At 50.6% G+C, this 27781-nt stretch overlaps 1 protein-coding gene across 1 annotated transcript in view; it reads left to right on the top strand.

Moving 5' to 3' along the window:
- Nucleotides 1–21846, top strand: part of RFX2 (regulatory factor X2) — a 41530-nt gene extending 19684 nt beyond the window's left edge. Inside the window, exons 6-17 of the mRNA XM_090289476.1 lie at nucleotides 3466–3647; nucleotides 4541–4660; nucleotides 7062–7177; nucleotides 8186–8304; nucleotides 8701–8813; nucleotides 9183–9337; nucleotides 10759–10856; nucleotides 11795–11944; nucleotides 12836–13044; nucleotides 19159–19312; nucleotides 20350–20392; nucleotides 20950–21846. Coding sequence (XP_090145602.1) covers nucleotides 3466–3647; nucleotides 4541–4660; nucleotides 7062–7177; nucleotides 8186–8304; nucleotides 8701–8813; nucleotides 9183–9337; nucleotides 10759–10856; nucleotides 11795–11944; nucleotides 12836–13044; nucleotides 19159–19312; nucleotides 20350–20392; nucleotides 20950–21053 — 1563 coding nt within the window. The 3' untranslated portion in view covers nucleotides 21054–21846. The remainder of the gene's footprint in view (nucleotides 1–3465; nucleotides 3648–4540; nucleotides 4661–7061; nucleotides 7178–8185; nucleotides 8305–8700; nucleotides 8814–9182; nucleotides 9338–10758; nucleotides 10857–11794; nucleotides 11945–12835; nucleotides 13045–19158; nucleotides 19313–20349; nucleotides 20393–20949) is intronic.
- The last annotated feature ends 5935 nt before the right edge of the window (nucleotides 21847–27781 follow it).

The raw sequence follows: 27781 nt of genomic DNA, 5'->3' as shown, positions 1-27781 counted from the left end.
GACAAAGCTGTTGCCTTCAGACTAAGCTGGGGCTTGGCTAGAGTGGCAGCTTCATGATGGGTCCCTTGTCCAGGAGTTGCCCCAAATTACTGTGGCAAATGCCTAAGCAGTGGTCTTGGCGGGACTGCTGTTTCTTCAGAATTCCTAACCTACCCTGTTGCCATGCCGACCCCAGCCTGGCTGCTGACAAAACAGATTTTTTCCCCCAGACATCCGCCTGGACCCCTCCCCCAACTCCACACTAGTGTCCAGGGCTGAGCCCTGACACTGCCCCCAAATCTCTGACCCTCCCCACTACTCACCAAGTCCTTTCAGTGCTCATTCTCGTCTTCCCACCTCCTCCTGAGCATCTCACCTCCCAGTGCAATCCAGTCAGACAACTTCTTCCACTTAAACCACCACGGCCGCACACACCTCTGCTGTCTCCCAGGATTGTCCAGGCCACCTACTAGCCAACCCTCAGCTCCCAGGCCCTTCTCACGGCAGCCACCAGAGTGGCCCTATAGAGTAAAACCTAAATTAGGTCCTGTACCTCTCTGCTAAGAAGCCTCCAGGGCCCCCATTTCCCTCCAAGTAGAAGCCAAATGCATGGAGATGGCCCTGCACACCTGCCTCTGTCCTCTGCCTGCCCCCACCTCCCTCTCTCTGCCTTGTTCACTGCACTGCAGCCGCACAGGCTTCCATGCTGCTTCTCCACATGCCAGGCATGGTCCCGCCTCAGGGCCTTTGAATGGCTGTGTCTTTTGCCTGAAACACTTCTCCAAAGGCTCCCTCCCTCAGCTTCTTCACAGCTTTACTCATTGGCTTCTCAACACAGTCCCCTTCCTGGTCACTCTTAATGCAAACGGGAGGACGTGTAGGCTGCTGGTGGCGTCAGTTCTCTCTGTAGCCACTTCTGCTTGGAGGAGGATAATCATGCCTTAATTTCATATGGCCTTGATGTCAGCTCAACAGCATCGCCCAGCGAAGTCCACTTTTAATTTAAATAGCAAGGGCTGGTGGGGAAGGCAGCATATTTTGCAGACCTTTCCCTGCATAGTGAGCAGTGGGCCGGGCGGTGGCCTCCATCACTCCGGACTGCTGGTGCAGGGCCCCTCCCAGCCCGCCGCCCAGTCTGCCTCAGCCTCCAGCTAAGACCGGTGCCATTGCACGGCCTCTCTGCCCCACCACCAGCTCCGTCAGCCCCGAGGTGTTGGGCTCCTAGACCCAGCTTCTCTCCCCAACAGAGGACTCCTGAAGAAGTGACATCCTGGGCTCCTCAGCCTCTGGGAGCAGAGAGAGGAAAGGCTCCCAGCTTCTAAGCCCACATGCTGGGGCCCTATTTACTTTTCGGGACTTCGTCTTCTCTGGTCGTCTTCTCTGGTCGGTATTTCTTGAGGCATCTTTAAGATCCTGGGGGTGCAGACATGGAGCAAGAGATCAGGGATGAGGGAGGACCCTCCGAGCCCTGGGCCAGAGCAAAGCTCCGGGGTAGAAGGGAGGCGCCTGCCACCTGTGTCAGAAAAAAAGCACATTTAAGGGAAGTTTGAAAATGAAAGGTCTGAATGACCTGGTGGAAAGCAAAACGTGTTCTTTTCCCAAAGGGACACTTGAAGAAGAGGAGCCTCGTTTCAGGGCTGTTTGTTATTCCCCATCACCTTGAGAGGAGAGCCCTCTGCCACCCTCCAGTGCTGTCGTTTGCATCCTTCTTCCTGCCTCTCTGCTGTCATTGTCTCACATTGACCCTGGTGGTGGGAGCAGGAACATGAACAAAAGACTGGGAGGCTTTAGTGACCAGAGGGTGGGTGGCCCCTGGTTCAAACCCGATCCTCAGGGATCATCCGGGGCTGTGCCCCGCCCCTCAGTGAGGAGGGTTGTGTGGCTGAGAGACCTCGCTGTGGCGGTGTGGGGAGGGGACCTCTCATGTTTCCCTGGCATCAAGCTGACACCACTCCTCCCCCCCAGCCTTTCTGTGTGCCCCTTACCCCCAGACACCATGTGGTGTCTCCTTGGTGCCCTAACTTGTACTTTGAACACGATCCCCACACTTGAACTCCTCCCCAAAACAGAGCCCATTGCTTAGCCCCTCTGCATGCCTGATGCCTGTCTTTCTGTTCAAAGGCCCTCTGCTCTGTCAGTTCCCCATGTGCCCCTTCCCCTGGGTCTTTGACCTGTCCCCCACCTTTATCCTGCACCTCCAGCATGTCCACCCCCTCTCCCTCATTCTGGCACCTAGGCCCCCAGCTGGCTCCACGTGAGAGCGGGGAGGCCCAGGGAGGAGATGAAGGGGTTCAGTTTAAAATGGTTCAGGTGGGGCTTAGACAAAATAAAATGGGCTCCAGGCTGACTTTTGGGGGCAGGAGTTTCTTAGACTATTCTTGCTACCTCTGTACGTCTTAGAACCTTTACAGAATAAAACCGTTTTAAAAGGGCGATGAAGGCCGACTTCCCAGCTTGGATGCGTGGGGCCGCAATGGGGTGTGGATTGCAATAGGGTATAGACCATGAGTGGGGGAGTAGGAGTGCTGATTTCCTAGGGGAGATCCTCACTCCGGGCCTGGAAGGAAGCAGAGGGCATGGGGATTAGCAGGAGCCCAGCATGGCAGGACCACAGAGAAGTCGGGGCCAGCAAAGGGGGCTTGTCTGGACAGGGCGGGCAGCTTAGACAGACCTCTGCTTCCCACTGTGATCTTGGATCCTTCACAGGATCCTGCCTCAGGCTCATGCCTGTGCACATGACTCCTGCCTGTCCCCAAAGCCCGTGCATGGCTAAGGCCTTTGGTGCTCACACAGCAGAGGGCAAGCCAGAATCAAACTGCAGCTTTGGGGGCATTGTGCTCAGGGCTCCCAGGCAGGCATGTCACCCCATGTGGGGACAGCTTTCTTCAAGGACAGCTAGCCCCTGCCCTTCCAACTCTGCCAACCTCTGGGGGCAGCAGCTTCAGGTTTGGCCTGAGCACAAAGCCTGGTACATGTGCCTCTTAGGTATTTACTGTTTCTGTCTGTGCTCCACTTGGTTCGGGCCTGCAGGAGATACTAGTCCATCTCTGTCGACGACCACGGTCGATGTGGGGCATGGTGCTCACAGGCCCCTGAGTTTTCTTGAATCTGCCTCTTTCTTGTCATCAGAATTAATCTCCATTCCCAGAGGTTTCAGAGACATTCGGTGTTTCAGCAGGTATGGGGCACTTGCATGTTTAAATGATCATAAGAACAAATTCTACAAGGTCTCCATCCATGCAGATTCTTCTCAGTGAAGTCAAGGAGCCTGAAGAACAGGCTGAAGATTGAAGGAATAAAAAAGCAGGTCAAAAAAAGCTACTAAGTGACATGCCCAGAATCTCTAGGACCCAAATTCATGACAGTAGCAATGTATTTCTTCATTATGTTAAGTGGAGGGAAAGTATGTTCTCTTAATGAGTCCACCTTCACATTTTGGTATTTGGGGGAGTTTTGACGATCAGAAATGTATCTTTGTTTCTCCAGCTCCAGTGGCTGCTAGATAATTACGAAACCGCTGAAGGGGTCAGTCTCCCCCGAAGTTCTCTTTACAACCACTACCTTCGGCACTGCCAGGAGCACAAGCTGGACCCGGTGAATGCCGCCTCCTTTGGGAAACTGATTCGCTCCGTGTTTATGGGCCTGAGGACGCGGCGGCTGGGCACCAGGTGGGTAGCGGGGAACGTCCAGCATCCCTCATGCCCACTCATCCTTCCTCTTTTTTTATACAGAAATCGAGCTTTTGAAGAACATGGGCCTTCCTCCTTCTGCCCACACATCCTGACTGACGTACCTCTGGGTGAACTTGGAGTTGTCCCAAATTGGCAGCAGCACTGGCCTGGCCAGGGCCAGGGCGTGGGCTGTGTTTTAGTTTCCTCCAAGTGACGAGACACAAAGGTTCACTTCAGCTCTCTCTCTTTGCTTGAAATTTTTCATAATAACAGGTTTTTTAAAAGCTGCCTCCAGATTATCTAATAGAGTTGGATCTACTACTTCTTGATGCTTTTTGCTATACCTGGACCAACCGTCACAGCCTGCCTGTGGCCTGTAGCAGCCAGGGAAACTCATGTGTCTTAAACTTAACCAGACAATAATGTGAATACCCCTCTCATAAAAAGAGAAAAAAGTGGCCACACTCTACTTAGAGAGAGTGCTTAGAGCTCATGTGGCCATGACCTGTGGCTGGCTCAGCGCCTGCTCATTGAAGTTTCGCGGACATGGGTGCAGAGTTCCTGTGTGCACCCTCTGAGGCCAACATCTTGGCCAAGAGGATGGGGGAGCCTTCTCTTGTCCTCTGCCATCTGTGATCCTTGACAGAGAATATTTTTATAGATCATAGACACAAAACTGGTTTTCTGACTGTAGGACTTCTCAGAGCCTTTATCGCACTAAAATGCAAGAGGGGAACCTCCCAGACGGGGAGGTGGTATGCAGAATGAGCATTTCCCACATGGTGCAGGCAGCACCAGGCCCGAGGCCCAAGGTGCAGGTGCCGAGGCAGGCACCTCCTGTCCTTTAGGACATCTTCAGGGAGAGCTTACCTCACGTATTTGGTTTCTAGGGGCAACTCCAAGTATCATTACTATGGGATCCGTCTGAAGCCAGACTCACCCCTGAACCGACTACAGGAGGACACCCAGTACATGGCCATGCGGCAGCACCCTGTGCATCAGAAACCAAGGTGGGTGACCCGGGCTGAGGCCAGCCTGAGGACGGGCCCAGGGCCTGGGTTTTCCTAGGGAGAGCACAGGGAGGGTGTTTCTCAGACATTAAATAATGTGCATTCCTACAAGAGGACTCCCATCCTCCAATGGAGAAAGAAACTCACATCACCCTCAGTCTCAGTGTCTGGGAGAGCCCAACGTTCACCTCCACTGGCACGAAGGGAGGCCAGCAGGACTTCAGGGGCTGAGCATATAACCTCACTAGCTAACAGAAATTCCACAGCATTCTCTTTAAAAAAAAAATAGACATTATTTTTTAGAGCAGTTTTAGGTCACAGGAAAATTGGCTGAAATGTACAGAGATTTCCTATATACCCCCTGACCCACACGAGCACAGCCACCCCACTATCCACATCCCCACCAGAGTGGTGCATTTGTTCCAATTGATGATCCTGCATTGGCACATCGTGATCACCCCAAGTCCATAGGTGACATTAGGGTGCTTCCTGGTGTTGTACGTTCTGTGGGTTTGGACAAATGTATAATGACATGTATCTACCACCATTCCAGTGTCAGAACAGTATGACTGCCCAAAAAATCCTCTGTGCCCCACCTATTCATCCCTGCCTCCCCCAGCCACTGGCAACCCTGATCTTTTTACTGTGTTTATAGTTTTTATTTTTCCAGAATGTCAAAAAGTTGGAACCACAGATCTTTAATTTTTCAACTACCAAAAAAAAAAAAAAAAAAAAGAACACTGAATATAACACAAGAAGCCAGGAGAAAGAAGCCTATAGACTTAAGTTGCTGTTTGCTTCTTGACATTTTGATCTGATGGCTGGAAAGGCCTGGTCATTTTCTGAAATATTCTCTTTACCCATCACACACCTACCCATCTTTTAAGGCAGAGGTCAGCAAACTTTTCTGTGAAGGGCCAAAGAACAAATACCTTGAGGTCATGACTACTCAATTTGCTATTGTGCCTGAGAGCTGCCACCCACGATTTGTAAATAGGTGGGCATGGCTGTGTGCCAATAAAACTTTATTTATGGACATTGAAATGTAAATTTACAAAACAAGTGGCAGAGTTGGCCCTCAACAGCTAAATTTTGCTTTGGTCCAGGTTTCCACTCAAATATCACCCCCTGGCAGCCTTCCAGTCTCCCAGGCTCCCTCTCCAGAGTCCAGACTACTCCAGGGTTGGTACCGTGCCTCCTTTACCCCACATGGCCCCTTCACGCCTCTGCCAGTCTGTGTGGCTCTAAATCCCATTTCAGCTGCTCTAAAGTGTCCCAGTGACTCCCAGTTACATGGTCAATCACGGGAGTTGGAAGTCACAGAAAAGAGTCTCCAGGAGCCAACACATCAGAGCTGAACCAATATTCCATCCTGACCTTGTTTGTCCACAGACATGGACTCAAAAGCTTCCTACTGTTTGACTTCGGCCCCTGCAAACACCAGGCAGCATGTTATTTTAGGAGCAGTACACCCATTTTATAGCGACACTTGGAACCACCCTGAGTAAGGTGGTCCACGAACATCTGAGTGGCATTTCTTCCTCTTCACACTGAGCGTGGCCCCACTTTCCACACAAGCACTCCCAGCTCAGGCCGGGATCCCCTACCCACTCCCTGTCTGCCACACACACCACCTCACAGCGTCTCTCTGGGCTTAGAGGGACAAGTTGCCCCAGAAGCCCTTCTCTGTTAATGCTTCTTGGTTTGTGTCCACGCAGGCTGCCCACTGCTTCCTAGTTCAGGCAAAAGGAATGTCAGAATTTCCTTCGAGGCAATACAATAGTAAGATATTTGAAATTCTATATGCAAAGTTCACTTGTCTTCTAAGAGAGAAGTATTAGTATACTGTGTACACACACACACACACACACAACCTGAGTATCCAACAGCAGATGAATGGATAAACAAAATGTAATATACATTTTAGAATAGGATTCAGCTATAAAGAGGAAGAACATTCTGACACATGTGACAGTGGGGATGAACCTGGAGGACGTTATGCTCAGGACAGGAGCCAGATACAAAAGAACAAGTACTGTATGAGTCCCTACATGAGGTCCCCAGAGGAGTCAGATCTACGGAGACAGAAAGTAGACAGTGGGATCCAAGGGCTGGGGGAGGGGGAGTTAGTGTTTAATGGGGACAGACTTTCAGTTTGGAAAGACAGAAAGTTATGGAGACAGATGGTGATTGTTGTATAAAAATGTAAATGTCCTTCATTGAACTATACACTTAAAAATTATTAAGATGATACATTTTGTTTATGTGTATTTGACCATAATTATTTTAAGGTTACACACACACACACACCAAACTTCATCCTGTTCAGCCCTTTGCTCCTTGGGCCCCTTCTAGGCAGTGCTGCTGGGGCCTCATGATGGCAAATGTGTCCCTTACCCAGGTACCGGCCAGCCCAGAAGTCAGACAGCCTTGGGGACAGCGGCTCGCACAGCAGTGTGCACAGCACAACGGAGCAGGCCATGGCTGCCCAGAGCCAGCAGCACCAGCAGTACATAGGTGAGTGCGACACTGCCCCCCTCCCCTGCCGGCCCCGGTCTCCTCCGCACTGCTGGGCTCTTAGGCTCCGTCACTGGCAGCATCTAAGTGGAGCAATAAACAGTCTTCTTGTATGATACCTTTTTAATTACATAGAAAATTCTAGGTAAACCTCTTGTGACATCCCTGAGGTTTTAGAACAATAAGCATATGCCCCCAAATTAATATATAAAGTGACAATCAAACAATAAGTAAATAAAGTGAAATGCCCATCAGAGAGAAGAACTAGATGTCCTGTTTTAAAACCTGTCGACTCAGGGCAGCAGCAGGACTCATTGCCCGCCTAGGGCCTCTTCCTTGCTTACCTGGATGCTCAGGATGCTCAAGCCCCCCTAACACTGGGTTTTTCCACTCCCAGTGCCCTCACACGGGGCTGCCTGGACCTCTTCCCTGGGAGCGTGGGAGAGACAGTCCCCCCGCCACCAGGTGGCACCGCCACTTTTTTGGGATTGCATCCTAACTCAGAGCTTGCCACCCAGACACACCTAGGGAGGGTCTCTGGGACCAGTGTCGTAAGCACACGCACACCCCGAGAGATCAGTGGCCTGGGTCTACCTTTAGTGTATTCTTTGAGTCTGAACAGAGCCCTCCCATGTTGGGTCTTCTGGAGAGGTCGTCAGGCCCATGAGGCCACCATGGAGCCAGCCTTGTACCCAGGTGCACAGCTCCTGCTGGCCCCATGCTGGGGTGATGCAGTCCTCACTGTGTCTGGGGCCCTGGATCAGTGCTTTTCTGTGTAGGCATATTTCATGTCCCTGGGAGGTGGTGATGCTGTCCCCGTCTGTACCTGAGGAAACCGAAGCTTACAAAAGCTGCGTGACTGCTCAGGGGAGCCAGAATGCCACCCAAGGCTGTCAAGCAGCCACCAGCATGTCTGGACAGTGTCCCCCAGCACACAGGTCTCCCAGCCTGGCTTCCTCATGTGGACCTTCTGCAGGTCTGCTGACGACCTCGTTTCTATCCCCCCAGATGTCTCCCACGTCTTCCCAGAGTTCCCAGCGCCTGACCTGGGCAGCCTCTTGCTGCAGGACAGCATCACACTACAGGACATCAAGGCTCTGCAGCTGGCCTACCGGCAGCACTGTGAGGTGACGTCCCCCTCCAGGTGGCCCCGGGGAAGAGCCCACAACTGATCTGTGGGGATTCAGTGGGAGCCTTGGTGCCCCCAGTACCTGGTGCAGAGCCCAGCGTGTCTCCTCAGGACCACCAAATGCTCAGACATCCCCAGGTGTCCCTGACCACACAGGACCCAGGAGCAGCCCCCTGCTCCCTCTAGCCAAGGAGCAGATGGAATCTCTGCCCCTTGGATGGTGCCCTCCATCCATTTCCATTTCCTCTGTGGTCTCTCTCTGCATTTCAAAAGACCCCACTTCTCCCCTGCAGCCTGCATCACAGCTACTTACTCAGAATATCCTGATGACATGTGAGCCACACCCTTTTGAATGTGCACATCTGTGTGTTTAACCAGCCGTTTTTACTTCCAGGCAACTTTAGATGTTGTGATGAACCTCCAGTTCCACTACATTGAGAAGCTGTGGCTTTCCTTCTGGAATTCTAAATCCTCCTCCAGCGACAGCCCTGCCTCTCTACCGGCCAGGTATCTGTCCTCATGCCCCTAGACAGGCCCCAGGCCACTCACACTGCAACCCTCAGACAAATGTGTCAGCCTTGCAAGAATTGGTGCTCCCCCGCTACCTACATGTTGTTTTTGTACTTCCGGAAGTTGATTTGTAATTCACGTTGCTTGTGCACTTGTTTCAAGTGAGTGATTTTATTGGAGACCATGTGCCATCCCAAAGAGAAGTCACCTCAGCTGTAGCCACAGTGGGACACATCATCATTTAGCCACAGGCGGGGTCAGGGGAGGGCACAGCAAGATCCCCATGGGGAATACAAGCCAGGGTGGGCACAGGCCTTGCATGGGCTCCAAGACGTGGCTCACCTGGTCTCCCCCATTCCCCCACAGTGACGAGGACCCCAAAGCCACCATCCTCCCGAAGGACAAGCTGGTGTCTCTGTGTAAATGCGACCCCATCCTTAAGTGGATGAGGAGCTGTGACCACATCCTCTACCAGGCCCTGGTGGAGGTCCTCATCCCCGACGTACTGCGGCCGGTGCCCAGTAAGCAGCTTGCCTCACCTGCCTTCTCTCTTTCCTGTCCCTGCATCCCTGCAGCCACCTTGTTAGATCCAGCTCAGACTTGGGACCCCAAGAGTCCAGTGAGAGCAGCAGCTTAGTCACCCCTGGAAGATGTTCACTCTTGCCTGCCTGTTTCCGTTGTCACCGACCCAGGGAGAGAAAGAGGGCTGCCTACTCAGGCCTAGGCTAGGCTTAGGGCTTTGTGCTGCTGCCCGATGCACAGGACATCCCTACCCCTCTAGGCTGCTGCATTTGCTAAAAGCCCTGGGAACCATGGGGATGGTCTGAATTCGATTTTAACCCACTTCACTCAGGTGATCTGAGGCTGAGCTCAACTTCCTCCCAACCCTGTGGCTCTTTAACACCAAAGGCTGGACTCTATAGCATTTTCTCCAGATTCCAGCATCTTTAATTGAGGAAAGGAGAAGAAAATGAAATCGCGGGCCTTGATGGCTATATCCATTGGGGCTGACATGTGCTGGGGGGTCTTCCCAGGGCCACAAGACCTGGCTGCCTGGCCACTGGTGGTGGTGACAAAACTCACCACCAGGGGGCACCCGTCATGCCAGGCTCTCCTGTGGGCTCCTAGCATCCTGAAGGTGGAAGCACCGTCCCAAGTGAAGGGACACAGTCGATGACTCCAGCGGGCACCACACATTTTGTGTCAGCGCTTGGAAAACCCCAGTCTTTCCTAATGAGCTGGTCTGCTGCTTTTGTGCCAGACAATGGGAAACAGCAAAATGACTGCTTTTTTCCTCTGGCCTTGCCCTCCTGCCCGACAACTGTTAAGTGTAGTGTGCAACCGAATGTCTATGTTAAAGTTTGAGTTTGGGGTAACTTTACTTTTACATTTGGGAGATTTTTCTTTTTTTAAAGAGTCTTATTATTTGTTTCCTATTGTAAGCCATCTCAAAATAAATTTAGAAGTTGTTAGAATATATTTACATGCATGCGTATCAGGGTCTCTTGGTCTCAGTGCTGTTGACACTGGGCTGGTCACTCTCTGTGGGGAGGTCATCCTGGGCACATCCTGGGTGTTGAGCAGCATCCCCGGCCCCCACCCACTGCATGCCAGGACCACCCCCAGTCTTCAGAACCACAGATGCCCCCAGACATCACCCAGTGTCCCTGCAGGGCAGGATCACCCTGGGTGAGAAGCCTTAGTGTAGACAGATAAGTGAGCAGATGAATGGTCTGGTCGGGCGCTAACTCTTATTCCAGGCTCCCCTCACTAAGTGTCCCAAACTGTCCCCCACGCCTGTGCTGCGCTGTTGTTTTCTTTTCCTCTGTGTTGCTTGTTGGGTGGTAATTTTCACTACATTTGCATCTCTTACACTAATGGCTGATCCTAATAGGTGAGACTTTGCCTTTCTCACTGTTAATATTGTGGTTCGATTTCCCAGGCACCCTGACACAGGCCATTCGTAATTTTGCCAAGAGCTTGGAAGGCTGGTTGACGAACGCCATGCGTGACTTCCCACAACAGGTTATCCAGACTAAGGTAACTCTTGGGGTTGGTGTCTGGGCCTTCAGACTGCAATGGTGGCCAAGCAGAGGCCATTGCCTGCGGACCCCTCGGGCCCTGCAATGCTGTGAGGGGAGAGGGCTGGGAGTGGCTCAGAGGAGGGGGCTCCTCTCCCTCTGCTCTAGGGGAACTTGACTGCTGGATCCCAGAGTGTGTCCTGGGGATCAGTGGTCCCTTTAGGAAGTCCTGATTATGCTGTGAATGTAGGATAGGTGCTGGCAGGGATGGGCACAATGGAAGACACTGTTTGATGTGACACATTTGAGTCAACTCACAACAGATCAAATGTTTCTATGCTCACAAAAAGGCAGGAATTTAATCTCCTTGCTTTACTCTTTTACTACTATAGTCTTGGCCACAAATCATAATTTAAATGTGGACAATTGGCCCCCATTCGAAAAAGAGAATAACCTCTGTGGCTGTTCTTGCACGCGTTCCTAAAGGAGCTGGCACATACAAAGGAGGCTGGATTCTGGGCATCTGATATACCCTCCTACAGTCTGGAATTGCTATCAGGCTGGTGATACTGCAACTTCAGGGAAAAAAAGAACTTCCTTGGTAGTTGGTAAATTGCAGATTCCCAGGCCACCCCCACAGAGTCTGACCCAGCGGTGCCCAGGAACCTGTATTCTCACCAGCCCCTCCAGAGACCGGAAGGAGTTGAGTTCTAACCCACCTATGCCAGTGGTGTCTGCTATAGATGCCACGTGATGCATTGGTGACATCTGTGTCCTGCACTGATTTTTCACTCTTGGGTCCTTGAAACTGTCAGAAGGCTGCATCCTTCTTCTGTACCCCTGAACCATCCCTGAGACCACGCCCTCCACGGAGAAGAGCGAATAGACTTTCCCTACATGCGTGCGTACATGCGTGCGTATGTGCAGCTCACCCTCTTGTGTCATCCTCGGCCACAGGTAGGCGTGGTCAGTGCCTTTGCCCAAACCCTGCGGAGATACACATCCCTCAATCACCTGGCACAGGCAGCCCGGGCCGTGCTTCAGAACACTTCCCAGATCAACCAGATGCTCAGTGACCTCAACCGTGTGGACTTCGCCAATGTGCAGGTAACTTTCCCCAACATGGTTCCCCACAGCCTGGGATAGGTCCCCGGAACCAGATTGGAGAGCAGGGGCAACATGCGTGTGACCCCCACTCCTCTAGTCTAGCCTTTCAACATCCAGAAAAACACACAAACCCACGAACTTCAGCTCACAGCAAACCCAGCACATTTCTGTTGCATGAGACAGGTTCAGGGTTGGCCCACCCAGGGACCTCAGGTCTCACTCCAGGATCTCTCAGCCTCTAGGAGTTGTGACTGTCACCTTTGTTCATTTTCTTTAAAAATGTGCCTTCCTGCCTTGGCCAGGTGGCACAGTTGATGGGAGCATCATCCTGTACACCAAAGGGTTTTGGGTTCAATCCCCTGTCAGAGCGCATATGGGGGGTGACCAGTTGATCTCAATCTCTCTCTTCACCCACCTCTAAAAAATCAATGAACATATCCTTGGGTGAGGATTTTTTAATAAGTGCTTCCCTTTTGCCTGTTCATAGTTCTCTCTTCGGGCTTAGAACAGTTCAGGTTGTCAGCCAAGTGGATCCTTCTATATTTACATCTAGTTCAGCCCCTGGGTTTATCCACTAAACACACACACACATTCACAAGAGTGACCACTCAAAAATGGAACAACACAAAGACATGGTGTAATCAGAGCTATGGGTCCAGGAAGCCTGAATTCAGGTGCTTGTGTGCCAGGCAGGTTCCCTCCCTGGTCCATCTGTCTCTGCCCCCTGTGAAGTGGGTATAATGGTGCCTGACTGCAGTTGGAAAAGGCCAAGGGTGAGGATGCATGCATGCTTGATGGCTGCAGACGAGGTCTCTGTGCTGTCACCCATGCCGCTGGTGTGGGGCGGCTGTCACTGGCCCTCTGTTCTGACCCAGCACCCTTGCACTGCAGGAGCAGGCCTCGTGGGTGTGCCAGTGCAAGGAGAGTGTGGTGCAGCAGCTAGAGCAGGACTTCAAGCTGACCCTGCAGCAGCAGAGCTCCCTGGACCAATGGGCCAGCTGGCTGGACAATGTGGTCACCCAGGTCCTGAAGCAGCACGCAGGCAGCCCCAGCTTTCCCAAGGCCGCCCGGCAGTTCCTGCTGAAATGGTCCTTTTATAGGTAAATGCGCCCCTTGATCTCCCTGGGAACTGTGGGAGGGAGAGAGTGGGGGGCTCTAGAAGTTGTCCTGCCTTCGGTGGCCAAATGCCCCAAACCAGGGCCCAACACGTGGGCCTCATCCTGGTGTGCTGGTTCCCAGGGCCAGGCCCAGAGGACTCCTGTGGCCTAAATGTGGATGGCAGGCTTCTGCAGACAGAAATCATCATCGGGCTTTGTGGGGAAACACAGCAGCTTGAGCCCATGAGTATATTTTGCTCCCTGGCAAAACCCCACAAAGTGGCACTAAAGGAAGTGGTGAAAAGGCATAAACCTTCAGAACAAGGAGAGCAGGAGGGCAGATGATGGCAGAGAGGAGACGAGTAAGAGCAGGAGCGTGGGAGATGGTACGAGGTGGTCAGTTAGGTCAGTGAGCCAGAGGGGGGCAACCATCGGGCTCTTATTCCCACACTGCCAAGTGCAAGCAAAGGCAAAGCAGGCGTCAGTTCTCCCGGGGTCCATGTGTCCCCACAGAATGGCACTGGGCAAGGGTCAGGTGTGTCAGGGAGTACATAGTTTTAAATTATATATGTAATTATATATATATTACATATAATAAATAGTTAATATATATAGTTAATTATAATTTACAGTAGTTCCTCTCTATATCGCGGTTCACTTATCACAGCCTCACTGTATCGCGGGATTTTTAAAAAATATTATATTTAATGATTTATCGCGGATTTTTTGATATATCGTGGGATTTTGGGGTACTGTATACGTATTTTGTTAAAGTTACGTAGGTTTAAGAGTGTAGAATAAATGTAAGGTTCCTACTTCGCGGGGTGGTCTAAAACGTTAATACCCACGATAAGTGAGGGAATACTGTATATACATATAGAAATTTTATTATTATATATTAATATATAAAGAGATTTATTTTAAGGAACTGGCTCATGCAGTGGTGGGGACCAGGAAGTCTTAAATCTGTAGGGCAGGCCAGCAGGCTAGAGACTCCCAGATAGGAGCCGACACTGCAGGCCACCGGTGGCATTTCTGCCTCAGGGAAACCTCCCTTTTGCTCTGAAGGCCTTGCAGCTACTTAGATAAGGCCATGTTATCAAAGGTCCCCAACACCGAGGTGAAGCGAGCCAACATGAGCAGTTTGCATGCAGTTCTTAGTGAGAGACGCCTCAGGTGGCTCGGCCATGTCAAAAGAATGGATGCAGGCCGTATTCCCAAAGACCTCCTCTACGGCGAGCTAGCAGAAGGCCAGAGGATGACAGGGCGCCCAAAACTGCGGTTCAAAGACATCTGCAAAAAGGACATGACATAATGCTCCATCAATCTCAACACATGGGAAGTTCAAGCAGACGACCGCCTAGCCTGGAGGCTCGCGGTCAGGCAAGGTACGTCACGCGCAGAGGCTGCGCGCAACAAGGAGGCGGTCCGGAAAAGATCGAGGCGGAAGCAGCGTCAACAGCAGCAACAACAGCCATCTGCCTTCACCTGTAACAAGTGCGGCAGGGATTGTCACTCCCGAGTCGGACTGCACAGCCATTCTCGGCGGTGCAGATAGACTCTCAAGAAGCTACGCCATCGTCTCTCGAGACGGACGGCTGCCGCCGCCGACGACGATCAAAGGTAACCTCCACTTCATGTCGACTGATGACAGAGGTAAACCACAGCCACAAAATGCCTGAGCAACACCAAGACCACTGTTTGACTGAATAACTGGGTACTAGAGCCTAGCCAAGCTGACACATAAACTACCACCAAAGTAGGCATGAAAGAGAAAAATATATGAAGAAAAAAAAAAGAAAAATCCTGAAAGAAAAATGAAAGGATTGGCTCTAGAAGGTTCAATATCCAATGAGTAGGATTTAAAAAAAAAAAAGATTTTATTTACTTTTAGAGAGAGGGGAAGGGAGGGAGAAAGAGAGGGAGAGAAACATCAATGTGTGGTTGTCTCTTTCACACCCCCAGCTGGGGACCTGGCCCGCAACGCAGGCATGTGCCCTGACTGGAAATCGAACCTGTGACCTTTCAATTCGCAGGCCGGCTCTTAATCCACTGAGCCACACCAGCCAGGGCAGATAGGATTATTATTTTTTTAAGTGAGAGAGAAAATGGAGGGAAAGAAAATAATCAAACCTTAGTCAAGAAGCTGTCTCAGAACTGAAGGGCACCAGTCTCTAGATTGAAGAAGCCGCCGCATTCCCATCACAATAAACAACAGCCTCCCAAGGAGCATCCCTGTGGAATTTCAGGGCAGCAAGGTGAAGAGACAACTGTAAAGGCTTCCAAGAGAAAGCACTGGGCACACTGACAGCCTAAAACTGGAATAGTGTCCTGACTGAACCAGAATGCAGAATCTAGTCAGCAAGAAAGCAGTATCTTCAGAGTTCTGAAGGAAAACCGTTTCTAAGCTGCGATTCTAACCTGGGACCGGGGCTTCACAAAGGACACTGCCCGGAAGACATGAACTGTGCTTGCTGACAGCAGCCCAACAGTTTTTCAGGGGAGTCCTGGTCTCAGTGATAAATTTATGGAAAGTTGAGCATTTTTTAAGAAGGAGGCAGTTAACCTCAGGAAAATGATAGCCATTCTAAGGCTTTCAGGCCATGCATGGTCCAGCTGACTGGGGAGCTACAGCTGGCAGATCAGACCACCCTTCACCTGATTGTGCAAGTAAAATGTGATTAGCACTCAGCCATACTCATTCATTTATGGATCCTTAGCAGAGTTGTGACCATGTGGCCACAAGGATGAAAATATTTACTGTCTGGGTCTTATTAAAAAAAACGTTGCTGGTCTCTCAGCCAACTAACCACACAGTAACTCCCTATTCTCAACTCCCTCCTCATGTACTACTCTAGCCTTGTGACCTCAGGGCCTTTGCACTGCCCTCCCTCTGCCTGGAACACCCCTCACCTAGAGAGCCATGTGGCTGGATCATCACCAGAGAGGCCCTTCGAGACCTCCTTAAATAATAGCATATGCCTTCTTCTCATCCTCTGTCCCCCACACCCTTCTTTTTCTCATGGTCACCTGCCACCTCGTTCTCTGTCTGCCTGTTTTCTGTCTCCTCCATGGTCAAGCACACTCCCCAAGATCTGCAACGTGGGTTTTGTCCACTGTACTATACCCAGCACCTGAATGTTAGTTGAGTGAATGAACAAGGAAGGAAATGTGAACTCATTATCTGGCTGGGCTGTGAACTTAATACCCCACTGCCACATAAGGGAACACTGACTGAGCCAACAAGTACTGTAAAGCAACACTGAGATGATAGACAAGGAAGGGATACAGAGACAGGGTGGAAGATCTCGGGGAAATTTGGGATCTGAGGTGTTGAGAGCAGCAGGATGAGCCTGTAACATAGAAATGTGGATATGAGAACGCAGCTACAGTTGAAGGGAGTCGTTGCCTCCATGGCATGGGATGCTTTTCTCTGTAAGAACTGAAGTACTACCTGACTTCCTTCTATTAGGGGTAAGGGACTTCCTCCTGCAGCATCCACCAGAAGATGGTAAATGGGTGAGCAGGGGCTTCATGGGGGAGTGCCAAGCTCAGGTTGGGCCGATGGTCCTACTGCAGGAAGCAACCAGCCCATGTGGAGAACCCAAAACATACCAAGGAGACAGTTCGGAAAAGCCACTTGAGCTGAACCATCACACCAGATGCCGAGGCTAGGGGTGAGGGGTGCAGAGGACCAGCACCTGATATCCAGGAGGAGGTGCAGAGTTTCAGGGAAAGGGAGGCTGGAACCAAGCAGGGTGGGCCCCAGATGGGGAGTGAGACCTGCAGCATGTGGACCTACAGCAAACAGACAGTGTTTGAACAGCCTGAGCGGTCAGGAGCATCCAGACCTGTTACCTTGTGGCTGACAAACAGCATTCCAGAGAAGGGAGCTGGCACAATGTCAAACTAAGCACACCTTCAGGGGTGGAGATGAAGAGAGAGGCAGTGAGAGGTGGGCAGGGGGAGAAGGGGGTGAGAAAGCCCCCTGAAGTTCATGTTCATTCATTTACTTTATGGGGAGTTGGCCATAGAGAGCCAAAGAAGCTTCTAAAGAGAAAACACCACAAACCCCAAGCCCTTTCACCCTGTCCACTTACAAGTGTGGCCTTTGTGTTCATGAATGTTCTTCAAGGGACCTTTGCTTTCTCAAGTGCCAGTATGGACAGACAGTCACCACCCAGGTTCCTTCCTTGGTTACCCTTCCTAAGCCATCTCAAAACCACAACCAGCGAAGCCAGGTCTTTCTCTATGGCTGAAAAAAACTGCCTTCAGAGTGCACCTACACACTGTCCCAAGAGGGTGCAAAAAGATTAAATAAACCGTTATCAGCTGTCTTTACAGGCTCACTTGCAGCCCTATTGTGAATACACCACTATAGACATTTTCAGCCTATTAGAAGTTAACTGAAGCCCATTTAAATTTCCAAATATTTACTTGAGCAAACATTGATTTGCACTGGTCAGCATCAAACCCAAAGTGTCCAGGAGCCTCCACCAACAGGAAGCAGGCCCAGGTGTTTATGGAGAAGATGAGGAAGCAAAGCAGGGACCTGATTTGATTGGCTCCAGCTCCAGCAGCTGCCTTACTTGGGAGCCAGCTGTTAGTGACTCCGTTTGTAAGTTTTACTCTCAGGCTCCAGGGCATTCGCAAGGCTTAGGTTTTGGTTTGCCTACCAAGCTCAAGGCAGCAGAGCCACCCCAATGCGATGACCCTCTTCTTTAATTACTGCAATGGTCTGTCTCCCTCCCTGTTCCTTTTATTGCTACAATAGTGATTAGGCTTAACTGAGAGAACGTGAGCTCTGAGACAGGCACTTAGTGTTTGGGGCTACATGGCAGATGTGTTTGTAGGCCAGGGTTTCTGGTTGGGTCATATTGCATACTTTAAATCAGGGGTTGCTTTTTGTGGGTTTTTTTTTTTTTAAAGAACCAGATATTAAGTATTTTTGAATAATAGTTTTATTGGTATATGGCATACAACATGTAAACCAACAGGCATGGCTGTGTGCCAATAAAACTTTATTTATGGACACTGAAATGTGAATTTCAGGTACCTGTCATGGGTCACAAAATAATTATTTTGACTTTTTCCCCAGTCATTGGGTTGGCAAAAAAATTAATTTGATTTTTTCCGTAAGATGGCACTAGTAATGCTTAGTTGTTTTTAACTTCATTCAAACCAATTTTGTTAGATTGTATTTTGACAGCTGTCATATCAGCATGCATATTAAAAAACATAAAAATTGGTGAAATTTTGTGTAGCCATTTTAATGTTGAAGATGGAAGAAAATACACAACATTTTTGGCATATTATGCTTTATTATTTCAAGAAAGGTAAAAACAAAACTGAAATGCAAAAAAAAAAAAAAAAGATTTGTGCAGTGTATGAAGAAGGTGCTATGACTGACTGAACATGTCAAAAGTGTTTTGCAAAGTTTCATGCTGGAGACTTCTCACTGAGTGATGTTCCACTGTTGGGTAGACCAGTTGAAGTTGATAGCGATCAAATCGAGACATTAACTGAGAACAATCAACATTATACCACTCAGGAGATAGCCGACATACTCAAGATGTCCAAATCAATAAAGTTATTAGTGGAAATGAAAAATGTGTCGTATTTTATGGAAAAAAAACTAAATGAACTTTCTGGCCAACCCAATAAAAGCCATTCTTAGCTCACAGGTTGTACAAAAAACAGGCGGCAAACTGGGTTTGGTCTGGATTGGGCTGTAGTTTGCCAACCCCAGAGGCAAAAGCACCCTGAAATTTTGTCTTGTTTTTAGGTGCCTAAACCACTGACTGAGGAAGGAAGGGTACTGGGGAGGCCAGGAAGGCAGCCCAGGAAGGCAGTCCATTGTTGGGGAGTCAGTAATGGTGTTGAAAAGACTCCTTATCAAAGGCAGCCTGTAAGGCTTAAGTCTGAGAATAGCTCTTCCCGCCTCCCAGCTGACTGTCCCCAGCTCAGTCACCCTGGGACACGGGTAGTCTGGCAGCTGGCGGGCCTCTTCTAAAGGGTTCCCAGACAACCTCAGAGCTGAAGGAAAGCCCAGCTCACCTGCCTGGTGGGGCTCCGTGCTCCCGGAAGGTGCCTAGCCTCTGTCTGCCCATCCCCCAGCTCCATGGTGATCAGAGACCTCACCCTGCGCAGTGCTGCCAGCTTCGGCTCCTTCCACCTGATTCGCCTGCTGTATGATGAGTACATGTTCTACCTGGTGGAGCACCGTGTCGCCAAGGCAACCGGGGAGACACCCATTGCTGTGATGGGAGAGGTGAGGGCCACAGAGCAGCCAGCAGGGGTGAGAGGAGACTGCTGAGCATGACACAGTGGACAGAGGGCAGGAAAGAGCTCTTGCTGGAGCCCAGAGACCCGGGTTCAGATCCACCTGTTTACACACCCAGGGCAGGATCTCCTGCCTCTGAATGAGGCCTCAAACACCCAACCCCACGTGGGGTCTTATCATGGTAATACATATAACATAAAATTTACTACTTTAACCATTTTGAAGTGAACAATTCAGTGGCAGTTATCACCTCTATCTAATTCCAGAACAGTCCATCACCCCAAAGAGAAACCTCGTCCCCAACAGTCATTCCCCATCCTCCTCCCCAGCCGCTGGCATCTACAAATCTACTTCCTGTCTCTGTAGATGTGCCTGTTCTGGACATTTCAAATGAATGGAATCACACACTGTGTGGCCTTCTGTGCCTGGCTTCTCTCCTGAGCATCATGTGTTCAGTGTTCACCCAGCTTGCAGTGAGTGTTAGTGCCTCACTCCTTTTCCTGGCTGAGTAATATTCCAGTGTGTGAATATTCAGCATTTATTTGTCCCTTCATCTATTGATTGACATTTGGGTTTTTTCCACCTTTTGGCTATTGTGAATAATGCTGCAGTTAACATGTGTGTACAAGTTTTTGTTTGAACACCTGTTTTCAGTTCTTCTGGGTATCTACCCAGAAGAGGAATTTCTAGATCATGTGGAACTGTTTTGAGGGATGTGATACTCATACAGCTTTTGGAACATAATAAATGCCCTTGATAAATGCCAGCTTTTCCTTCACTGTCACTATTCAGAGGCCACAGCCCCTGTCTCTTTGCTGGTCTGAGCAGTCAGCACTCCCTCAAACTTCCAGCATCTCACAGGTACCACCCAAAAAGTGTCAGAGGGGACACAGCATCACAGATACTTATGTCAGAACCCCTCACTCACAAATCAAAAGCCACTTGTAGCTGTGGGTGGATGACATTGCTAACATTCATGGGGCCCACTCTGCGGAAGGCCCTGACTGTGGTGTCCTCTCTTTCAGTTCAGTGATCTTGCCTCCCTGTCACTGACACTGCTGGACAAAGGTAGGTGTGTCTGGCTTTCTCACGAGGCCCCTCCTACCATTGGCCTGGTGGCAATGGGGGCAGCAGTGATGGCGCAGTGCTGCCTCCGAAGCACTGGCCCCAGTGGGGGTTCAGAGGGGTAGTCCTGCTCCCTCCTGCTCGTATGTGGCACTTTGGGGCCACATTTAATCCTGACCCCTGGGCACCCCCACACCAGGCCCCAAGGAGCAGGGCCACAGCCAGGAATGAGGTGGAGGGGGAATCTGTAGGGGGAGTGGGGCAGAAAGCCCCCCACCTCCGGCCCATTCCCTGCCCCCAAAGGGGCAGGAGGACCAAGTGCCAAGGGGAAACCTGCCAGGAGTGTGACCTAGGCAAATGATCATTGGTCAAGAGAGGTCACAGTTAAGAGGGCCAGGAAGTACCAGGTTAACCCAGACCAGAGCTGAGGCCCATTCACGCCTGGGCACCTGAAGATGTGCTTTTTCTCTCTCTCTTGCTCTCTCTCTCTCTCTCTCTCTCTCCCTCCCCCCCCCAATGGCCCCCCACCAATCCCTTTGTCCCCAATACTGACCCCACAGATGACATCAGTGAAGACCGGAGCAGTGAGGTCGACGCAGATGCCCGCAGCCTGGGTGAGCCCTTGGTAAAACGGGAGCGCAGCGACCCAAACCACTCTCTGTAGGGGACCTAGCGCTGAGGCCCTTCCTCAGGTTCACCTGACCTCCTTGAGCTCCACCACAGTTGTGCCTCTTACATGAAGTGATCTTGACTCTGACCCAGGGCATGGGCACCCTGAAAGGACACGCTATTCCTCCCGAAGAAAATCATTATTCACCACAGCCAAAGGCCACACCCAGTTCTGAGAACCTGAGTGGCTCCTCTGGGTGCCACCCGGATCTTCTTTTGCTCCAGACTGTCGTAGTTCTCCTGTCTGCTGGACTGTGGCCTTTGGGCCACTTCCACACACCCTGCTGATTGCTGGAAGGGCCATGCTAGGCAGGTCAGCACCTCTACATCAGGCTTCTCCTCCATTCAGCTTGGTTGAGTTTTCACCATGATTTTTAAAACTCAGGCAGATCCCAGGGAGGAAGGGTGTCTTGCAGCAGCTAGGCAGTCCCAAGCTGTCCTCTTCCACAGAGACCCTGCCCTGGTGCCCCTGTGGTGGGAAGGGACTGCCTCCATACTGCACTCCATGGTCTCTTGTTGACAGTCTACCCTCGCCTCCTGTCCTGTACTGAGACAGGGAGGCCACCCTGCAGGGTCCCCAGCTCTAGATGCCAAAGGACCCCACAGTGTGTCCCTGGATGGTGAGGAGCCCACGGCTCCACATGGCTCAAAGAACAAGTCACAGAAATAGACCTGCTGTATCTTGAAGAATTAACACCCAAAGTGTTACCAGCAATGGGAATGACTGTGGTTCTGTCCAAGGTCATGGCAACATGAAGCCAAACTGCTGAGTCTGGAGTGCGTCTGTACCCAGGGGGCCAGGGAGGTCTGTGTTTCAGTGGTGCCTTCAGAGGGCCACCATCCCTCCAAGTCTACACAAACAGCCATGCCTGCAGCCTACTCCACAGATTCTTCTAGAATGCCTGCCCTGGAATTGGCAATATTGGAGCACATCTTGAACTGTTCAACGTTGAGATCTTCTCTGGGGACAGACAGATCCCAAGGACTTGCACAGCCCTGAACTTTAAACTCCTGGCCTGTGTCCACTGCAACACATTGCACTTGGCCAGCTCCATGCGAGAGTCCTGTCCCAAACAGAGCTGCAAAGAAAGACAAACCTCTAGTCTAGGAAGCGCCATCTAATGCAATGCACTAGTTTCTCCTTTTGGAAATATGTTTATACCAATAGTTTTGTGCTCCAATTGTTATTAGAATGGTTCCTATGTGTATTGCAGTATATTTGATGCCCCAAACTTTTTCTCATTCATGTCAGGCATGAGCTCTGGGCCCACCTCAGCCCTGGCCAGGTGTGCGGAGTTGGGGGTTGGGGTGGCAAGAAAGATACGTGCTGATTCTAGAACCCTAAAGTTCATGATGATCACAATGTTTGGTCTTAGAGTTCAAGACTTAGATGAAAACAGACAGAAAGAACGTCTTTAAATATACACCTCCTCTGCTGGAAGGCACTGAAGCTCCCGTGCATGACTGTAATGGCTTGCCTCTTCCTTCCTAGTGCCTGCTTGGTTCTGCCTTAGCTTCTGTCTTGTCCTTTGCAGGATTCCACAAGGAGGACTACAAATGACAGTAAAGACACGAGCCTTCCAAGCCCATTCTCATTTTTCATTGCAGTAGACACATTAATCACATCCATTTGGGGCTCACAATCCACACGCTGCCAATGCCCCCCGCTCCCCACACACCGCCAGTAGTCCTAGAGCATAGGCCCCCCCCTCACGACTTGTCCCCTGCCCTGGCCTGCTCAGAAACGCAGCCTCAAGCACTTTCCTCCCAACCCTCTAAGGAACAATGAAGAAGGAGCATGTTCTTCAAGCTTCATTTAGCAAGGCCAGCCCAGGGCCAAAGATGGCAAGAAACAATTCTCAGCCCACAGTGAGGCCATTTGTAAATGGACTAAATTCATTCAGATACTAAGAAGAAATCCACACCCCAGCCGCTGAAGCAGCCTACCAGTTGTGCTCAAGGTTTACTTTGTAGACCAGTGGGGGCCAAAGTCCAGAAATCTCTAAAAACCAATGCTAGAGCTTGTTCTGAAATTGCCAATCCCTGGGCCCCAGCCGCAGAAAGCTTGCCTCTTGGATTGGGGTGGGGGCTTGGAATCCATATTGTGACCACCCCTTCCCAGGGGACTGTGGTACAGGGGATCATAGGACTTTGAAGAAACCCTGCAGAGGAGAGTGACACCATTCCCAATCAGACTCCCCTAAAAGCATTCTCACTGCCACACGCCCCCAGGGATGCTCAGCCTTGGGCCACAGGGTCCCTGGGCTGGGACTCCAGGGTCTGTGCTTACCTTAATGCTCTGCTGTCACTATCTAGAAGTTCTTCACTTTTTGAACAAAGGACCTGCATTTTCATTTTGCACTGGGCCCTGTAAATTCTGTGGCTGATCCCTCAGGCTCTGACTCTGTGCTGACTCCTTGCCAGGCTCTCAGAACCTAGACTCACCCCTACCCTCTGGTGGTTCACAATTTCAGCCCCTGAGCAGCACCAGCTCTGGCACCAAACAGCAGCCACCCCCAGTCCTTTCCCCTCCGAGAGCCAGGCTGAGTGGCAGGGTGGCAGGGTCCCTGGAGGAGAACCAAGCCCTGCCATAGGGCCTGAGTGGCTGGTGAGGGAGTGAGCCTGGGTGAGGCCCACGTGATAACTACCCCAGAAGCTGCAAAGATGAGTGGGGAAACCTGCTGAAGGTCCACAGTCTGTCAGGTCCCTCAGAGAGCCCACTGGGTAGGGCTCCGGGGAACAGGTGCCACACAGCAGGGGGAAGCCAGTCCTACCAAGAGCCCCTGGGAGCTTCTGCCTAATCACAGGAGCTCTGCAATAGACACTTTGGTCTGATCTCTTCTTTTTGATGATCTTCCAAGGTAGGTGCTACTCCCATTGCCCACGTGGGAGAATTGAAACTCCTGGCTGGAATGCAGACATGATGACTGGAGCACCAACATTCGTCTTAAGATTTTGAGGTGGATATTATATAATAAGGGTGGCAAAATGAGACAGAGGAGCCTGGGTCCCTGGTGATCATTACCGCCCTAACAGTCCCCAGTCAGAATTCAATAAGCCACAGTTGGGGCAGGGGAGTGCTGGGGAACCCATAGATATTCCTACCTCCAAGAACTCAAGCAAGATGCAAGGTACCCACACATACCCCCATGCATGTGTTAACTCTTGTCTGCCTGGCTCAGAACTATTTGCTCAGCAAACATTTAGTGAGTGAATTAAGGAATGAGGAAGGTTTCTGGGAGAAGGTGCTATTCCTGGCGGTTGTGGGAAGAGAAGGGAAAAGAGGAGAGAAAATGTAGAGGAATGATGCAGAGTGGACAAATTAACGATAAAGGGGCCCTTAATGTTGACTCACTGAGTGGGGTGTCATCCTGCAAACCAAAAGGGCACCTGCCTGGGTTGTGGGTCAGGTCCCTGGTTGGGGGGGGCGGGGTGTAAGAGGCAAGATCAATGTTTCTCTCACACATGGATGCTTCTCTCCCTCTTTTTCTCCCTCCCTTCCCACCTCTAAAAATAAATACAATCTTTTTTTTTTTTTTTAATTTAAGGGAAAAAGGAGGCCATCATGAGACCTTTTTGATCAAAGCTGGACTGATTCTGGCAGGGTGGGTTACACATGAAGCAAGGAGGTCAGCTGGTTACTTGTTCAGGTCTACAAGTCAGGACTGTGGCGGCTGAACTGAAGGGTGGACGTGGAGGTGAGGAGGGGGCTGAGAGGCCTGCCAGAGCTATGTGCCCAACAGCAGGCCAAGTGGGTTATGAAATCATGCTTGTGGTATAGGGCCAGCTTAGTTTTATTTTTAATGGGCCAGGACAGAAATAGAAAAGATCAGGAGTGTCTATGTAATAAAAATAAACATGGCTTTGTAAAATCTTAATTTCAGTATATATTAATGTGTGTATCATACATGTATGTATGGAATTGGGCTGTAATGTGAATATTCCTATGTATTGAAAGGCACAATACCAGAGAGTAGTTCTCACCCTACTTTTAGTTCATGGGTCCCTTCTAGAATCCTCTGTGATGGACGATTGTTGGTTTTGCTGTCCAGCATCCTTTCCGCCTTCTTTTGGGATGACTGTTCTCTCGCGGTTTTAAACACCATCTCTGTAGCTGCTCTCACATACTGAAGGGCACTGTTCCAGGCATTGTTGTGTGCGGGAGCAGCAAGGAGGCTGCTAGCAGTGGCAGGGTGAGGAAGTGGGGGTGGGGGGAGCTGCCTAGATCCTGGCAAGGACTCAGGGTTTCAATCAGGGTGGTGGCCCATGAGTGAGAAGCCCATGACTGCAAAGTGGATTGAGAAGTCCCCTCCCTCAGCCTTCATATATGTACAACTGCCCAACTGGACGCCTCCACTGGCACCAGGACACCTCAAATGGCATCTCACCAACAGCTGGGCACCTAGAGGCACTCACTCAACATCTGGTGGAGGCATGAACTGGGTAGAGGTGAGACTGCAGGCAGGGCAGGGTTTAATACGTGCCCTGCGGGGCGGCGCCCATCCCACATTTTCTCCTCGGCTTCTGACCCAGGAGCTGAATGACTGTAAGACTGAAAGCAACTTAAGTTTGGGCATTCACAGGAGGTGCCCCTCCGATGTGCTAAACGGTTCCCAACCAGAGAGAGAGACCCGCTGGCACGGCCCAGCATCCTCTTAAATTTCAAGCAAATCCCCCCGTTGCTTACATTTGCCAACGCTGGTTTTGGTGGTTTACAACCAGCTCCAAACCAAGACGCCCTCAATACCCATGAGTTTTGCAGACAAGTTCAGAGTGGATTCGCAGACCCCTGAAGCCCTCTCCCAGGATCGGGAACCCCAGTTTTAAAGGTGGCGCATGCATGCTGCTGGGAGTCATCCTCAGGGCGGCAAGGCACGGAGCAACCGAGACACACTCCACCTCTGATGGACTTGGTTCTCGGGAGATGCCAGACCCGGGCGGACGCAGAGCCTTTGCGTCCCCGCAAGTAGTTTGTTACTTAGAAGAAACGAAATGAATCGTTTTTTTTCTCTGGGGCCGTTTTGAATCCATCCCAATCTTCTACCGCCCCCCAGTGGTCACTGTGTGACACGGCCTCTTCATTTTGGCTCGCGAACGCTGCGAGCTCGGATTTTGCCTATTTCCGGGGCTGTTTTGTTTAGTAAGTAGCAACACTGCCTTCTCTTCCTCAAATATTCCTTATTCACTTATCTCCCCGCTAGATATTCAATAATTACAAAGGGAAAAGTAGTAACCTGGCAGACACCACTTAAACCAAGTGACCTAAGTTATCAGTACAATCAACATCCCATGCCCCCTAATAGGGCACCCTGAGGAAACAACATCACTCCCACGTTATTCCCGCCCCAAACGCATCACCTGAATTTAATCAAAAGGAAATATCAAAACAAGCCCCAAATTAAGGACATTCTACAAAATAATCGGCAGTACTCATTACCAGTGTCATGCTCAGGGAAAAATAAAGCAGGAATTGATCGCTACTTAAAAGAGACTATAGAGAAACAAAATTGAAATGCACCGAGGGGTACTGGACTGGATCCTGGAACAAGAAAAAAAACGTTAGTGACGAAGAGATGAAATTTGACTACGGTTTGCACTTAGTGAATAGTATTGCATCAGGGTCAGTTTCCTGGTTTTGATCATCCACTGCTTACATAAGATGTGAATACTGGGGAAGCTGAATGAAAGCTATATGGATTATCTTGGTACTATTTTTGCAACTTTTTGGTAAATCTGAATTTAACTTGAAAGTTAAAATTTTTTAAATAAAATAAGAGTAAGGTAAGTATTTCTGCACCATAGTTAACAGCTGCAGAATACAGGAGGAGAGCTGATGCACCCAGCTTAGGTCAGAGGTCCCGCACGAGTACGTCAGCCACAGTGGACATCCTGCTGTCAGGAATGCAACACTGGACTGAGGGAGAATCCTGAACTATGCTGAGCGTGGGAGGCAGCCAGGATGACTTCCCTCTGCCCCCACCTGACTCTGAGCTCCCTGAAGGAACTGTAGCTGACTCATCTCTGGGTCCTTGACCTCAGTGTGGGGCTGGGCACAGGGCAGACTTCCCCATGTGTCTGCTCGCTGCCCACGCTGGGGAAACACTGAATTACGGCTGTGGCGGCCCTTTTACCTGGAGCCCAGCTATAGCAGCCATTTTCCATCTTGGCTGTGGATACACAATTCACAGTTCTCAGAGCTCAGCCTGGGTTTAGGGGAACTTTGGACTCGTCTCCTGGTAAGCCAAGGAGGAAGTAGGCAGCAGAGAGGCTGGTCAGCAATTTAAGGTAAATAATTTGGATCCCTCCATTTCCCACTTCCAACCCTTGTATTACAAAAAACTCCAAACTCTTCGCTATGGCTTAGGAGGCCTTGCCCAACCCGTGCTCCCCGACCTCATCTCCTCACTCTGCCCTGTCACACTGAGCTCCTCCAGCTCCCCAACCTGGTTCCTGCCTCAGGACCTTGGCACTCAATGTTCTGTCTAGAAAGCTGCTCCTGCAAATATTCTACTAAAATGTCACCCCCTCAGAGGGGATTTCCCTGGTCAGCCAATCTAGAGTATACCCCTTCTGCTCTAACTGGTGTGGCTCAGTTGGCTGGAGAGTCGTCCTGTAAACCAAAAAGGTCGTGGGTTCGATTCCTGGTCAGGGCACACACCTGGGTTGCGGGCCAGGTCTCTGGTTGGGGATGTGCAAGAGGCAACCGATAGATGTTTCTCTCAC

Source organism: Furipterus horrens, unplaced genomic scaffold (genome assembly GCF_987537825.1).
Source record: "Furipterus horrens unplaced genomic scaffold, mFurHor1.1.pri manual_scaffold_10, whole genome shotgun sequence".
Lineage (NCBI taxonomy): Eukaryota > Metazoa > Chordata > Mammalia > Chiroptera > Furipteridae > Furipterus > Furipterus horrens.
This window is presented reverse-complemented; position numbering and strand designations above follow the sequence as displayed.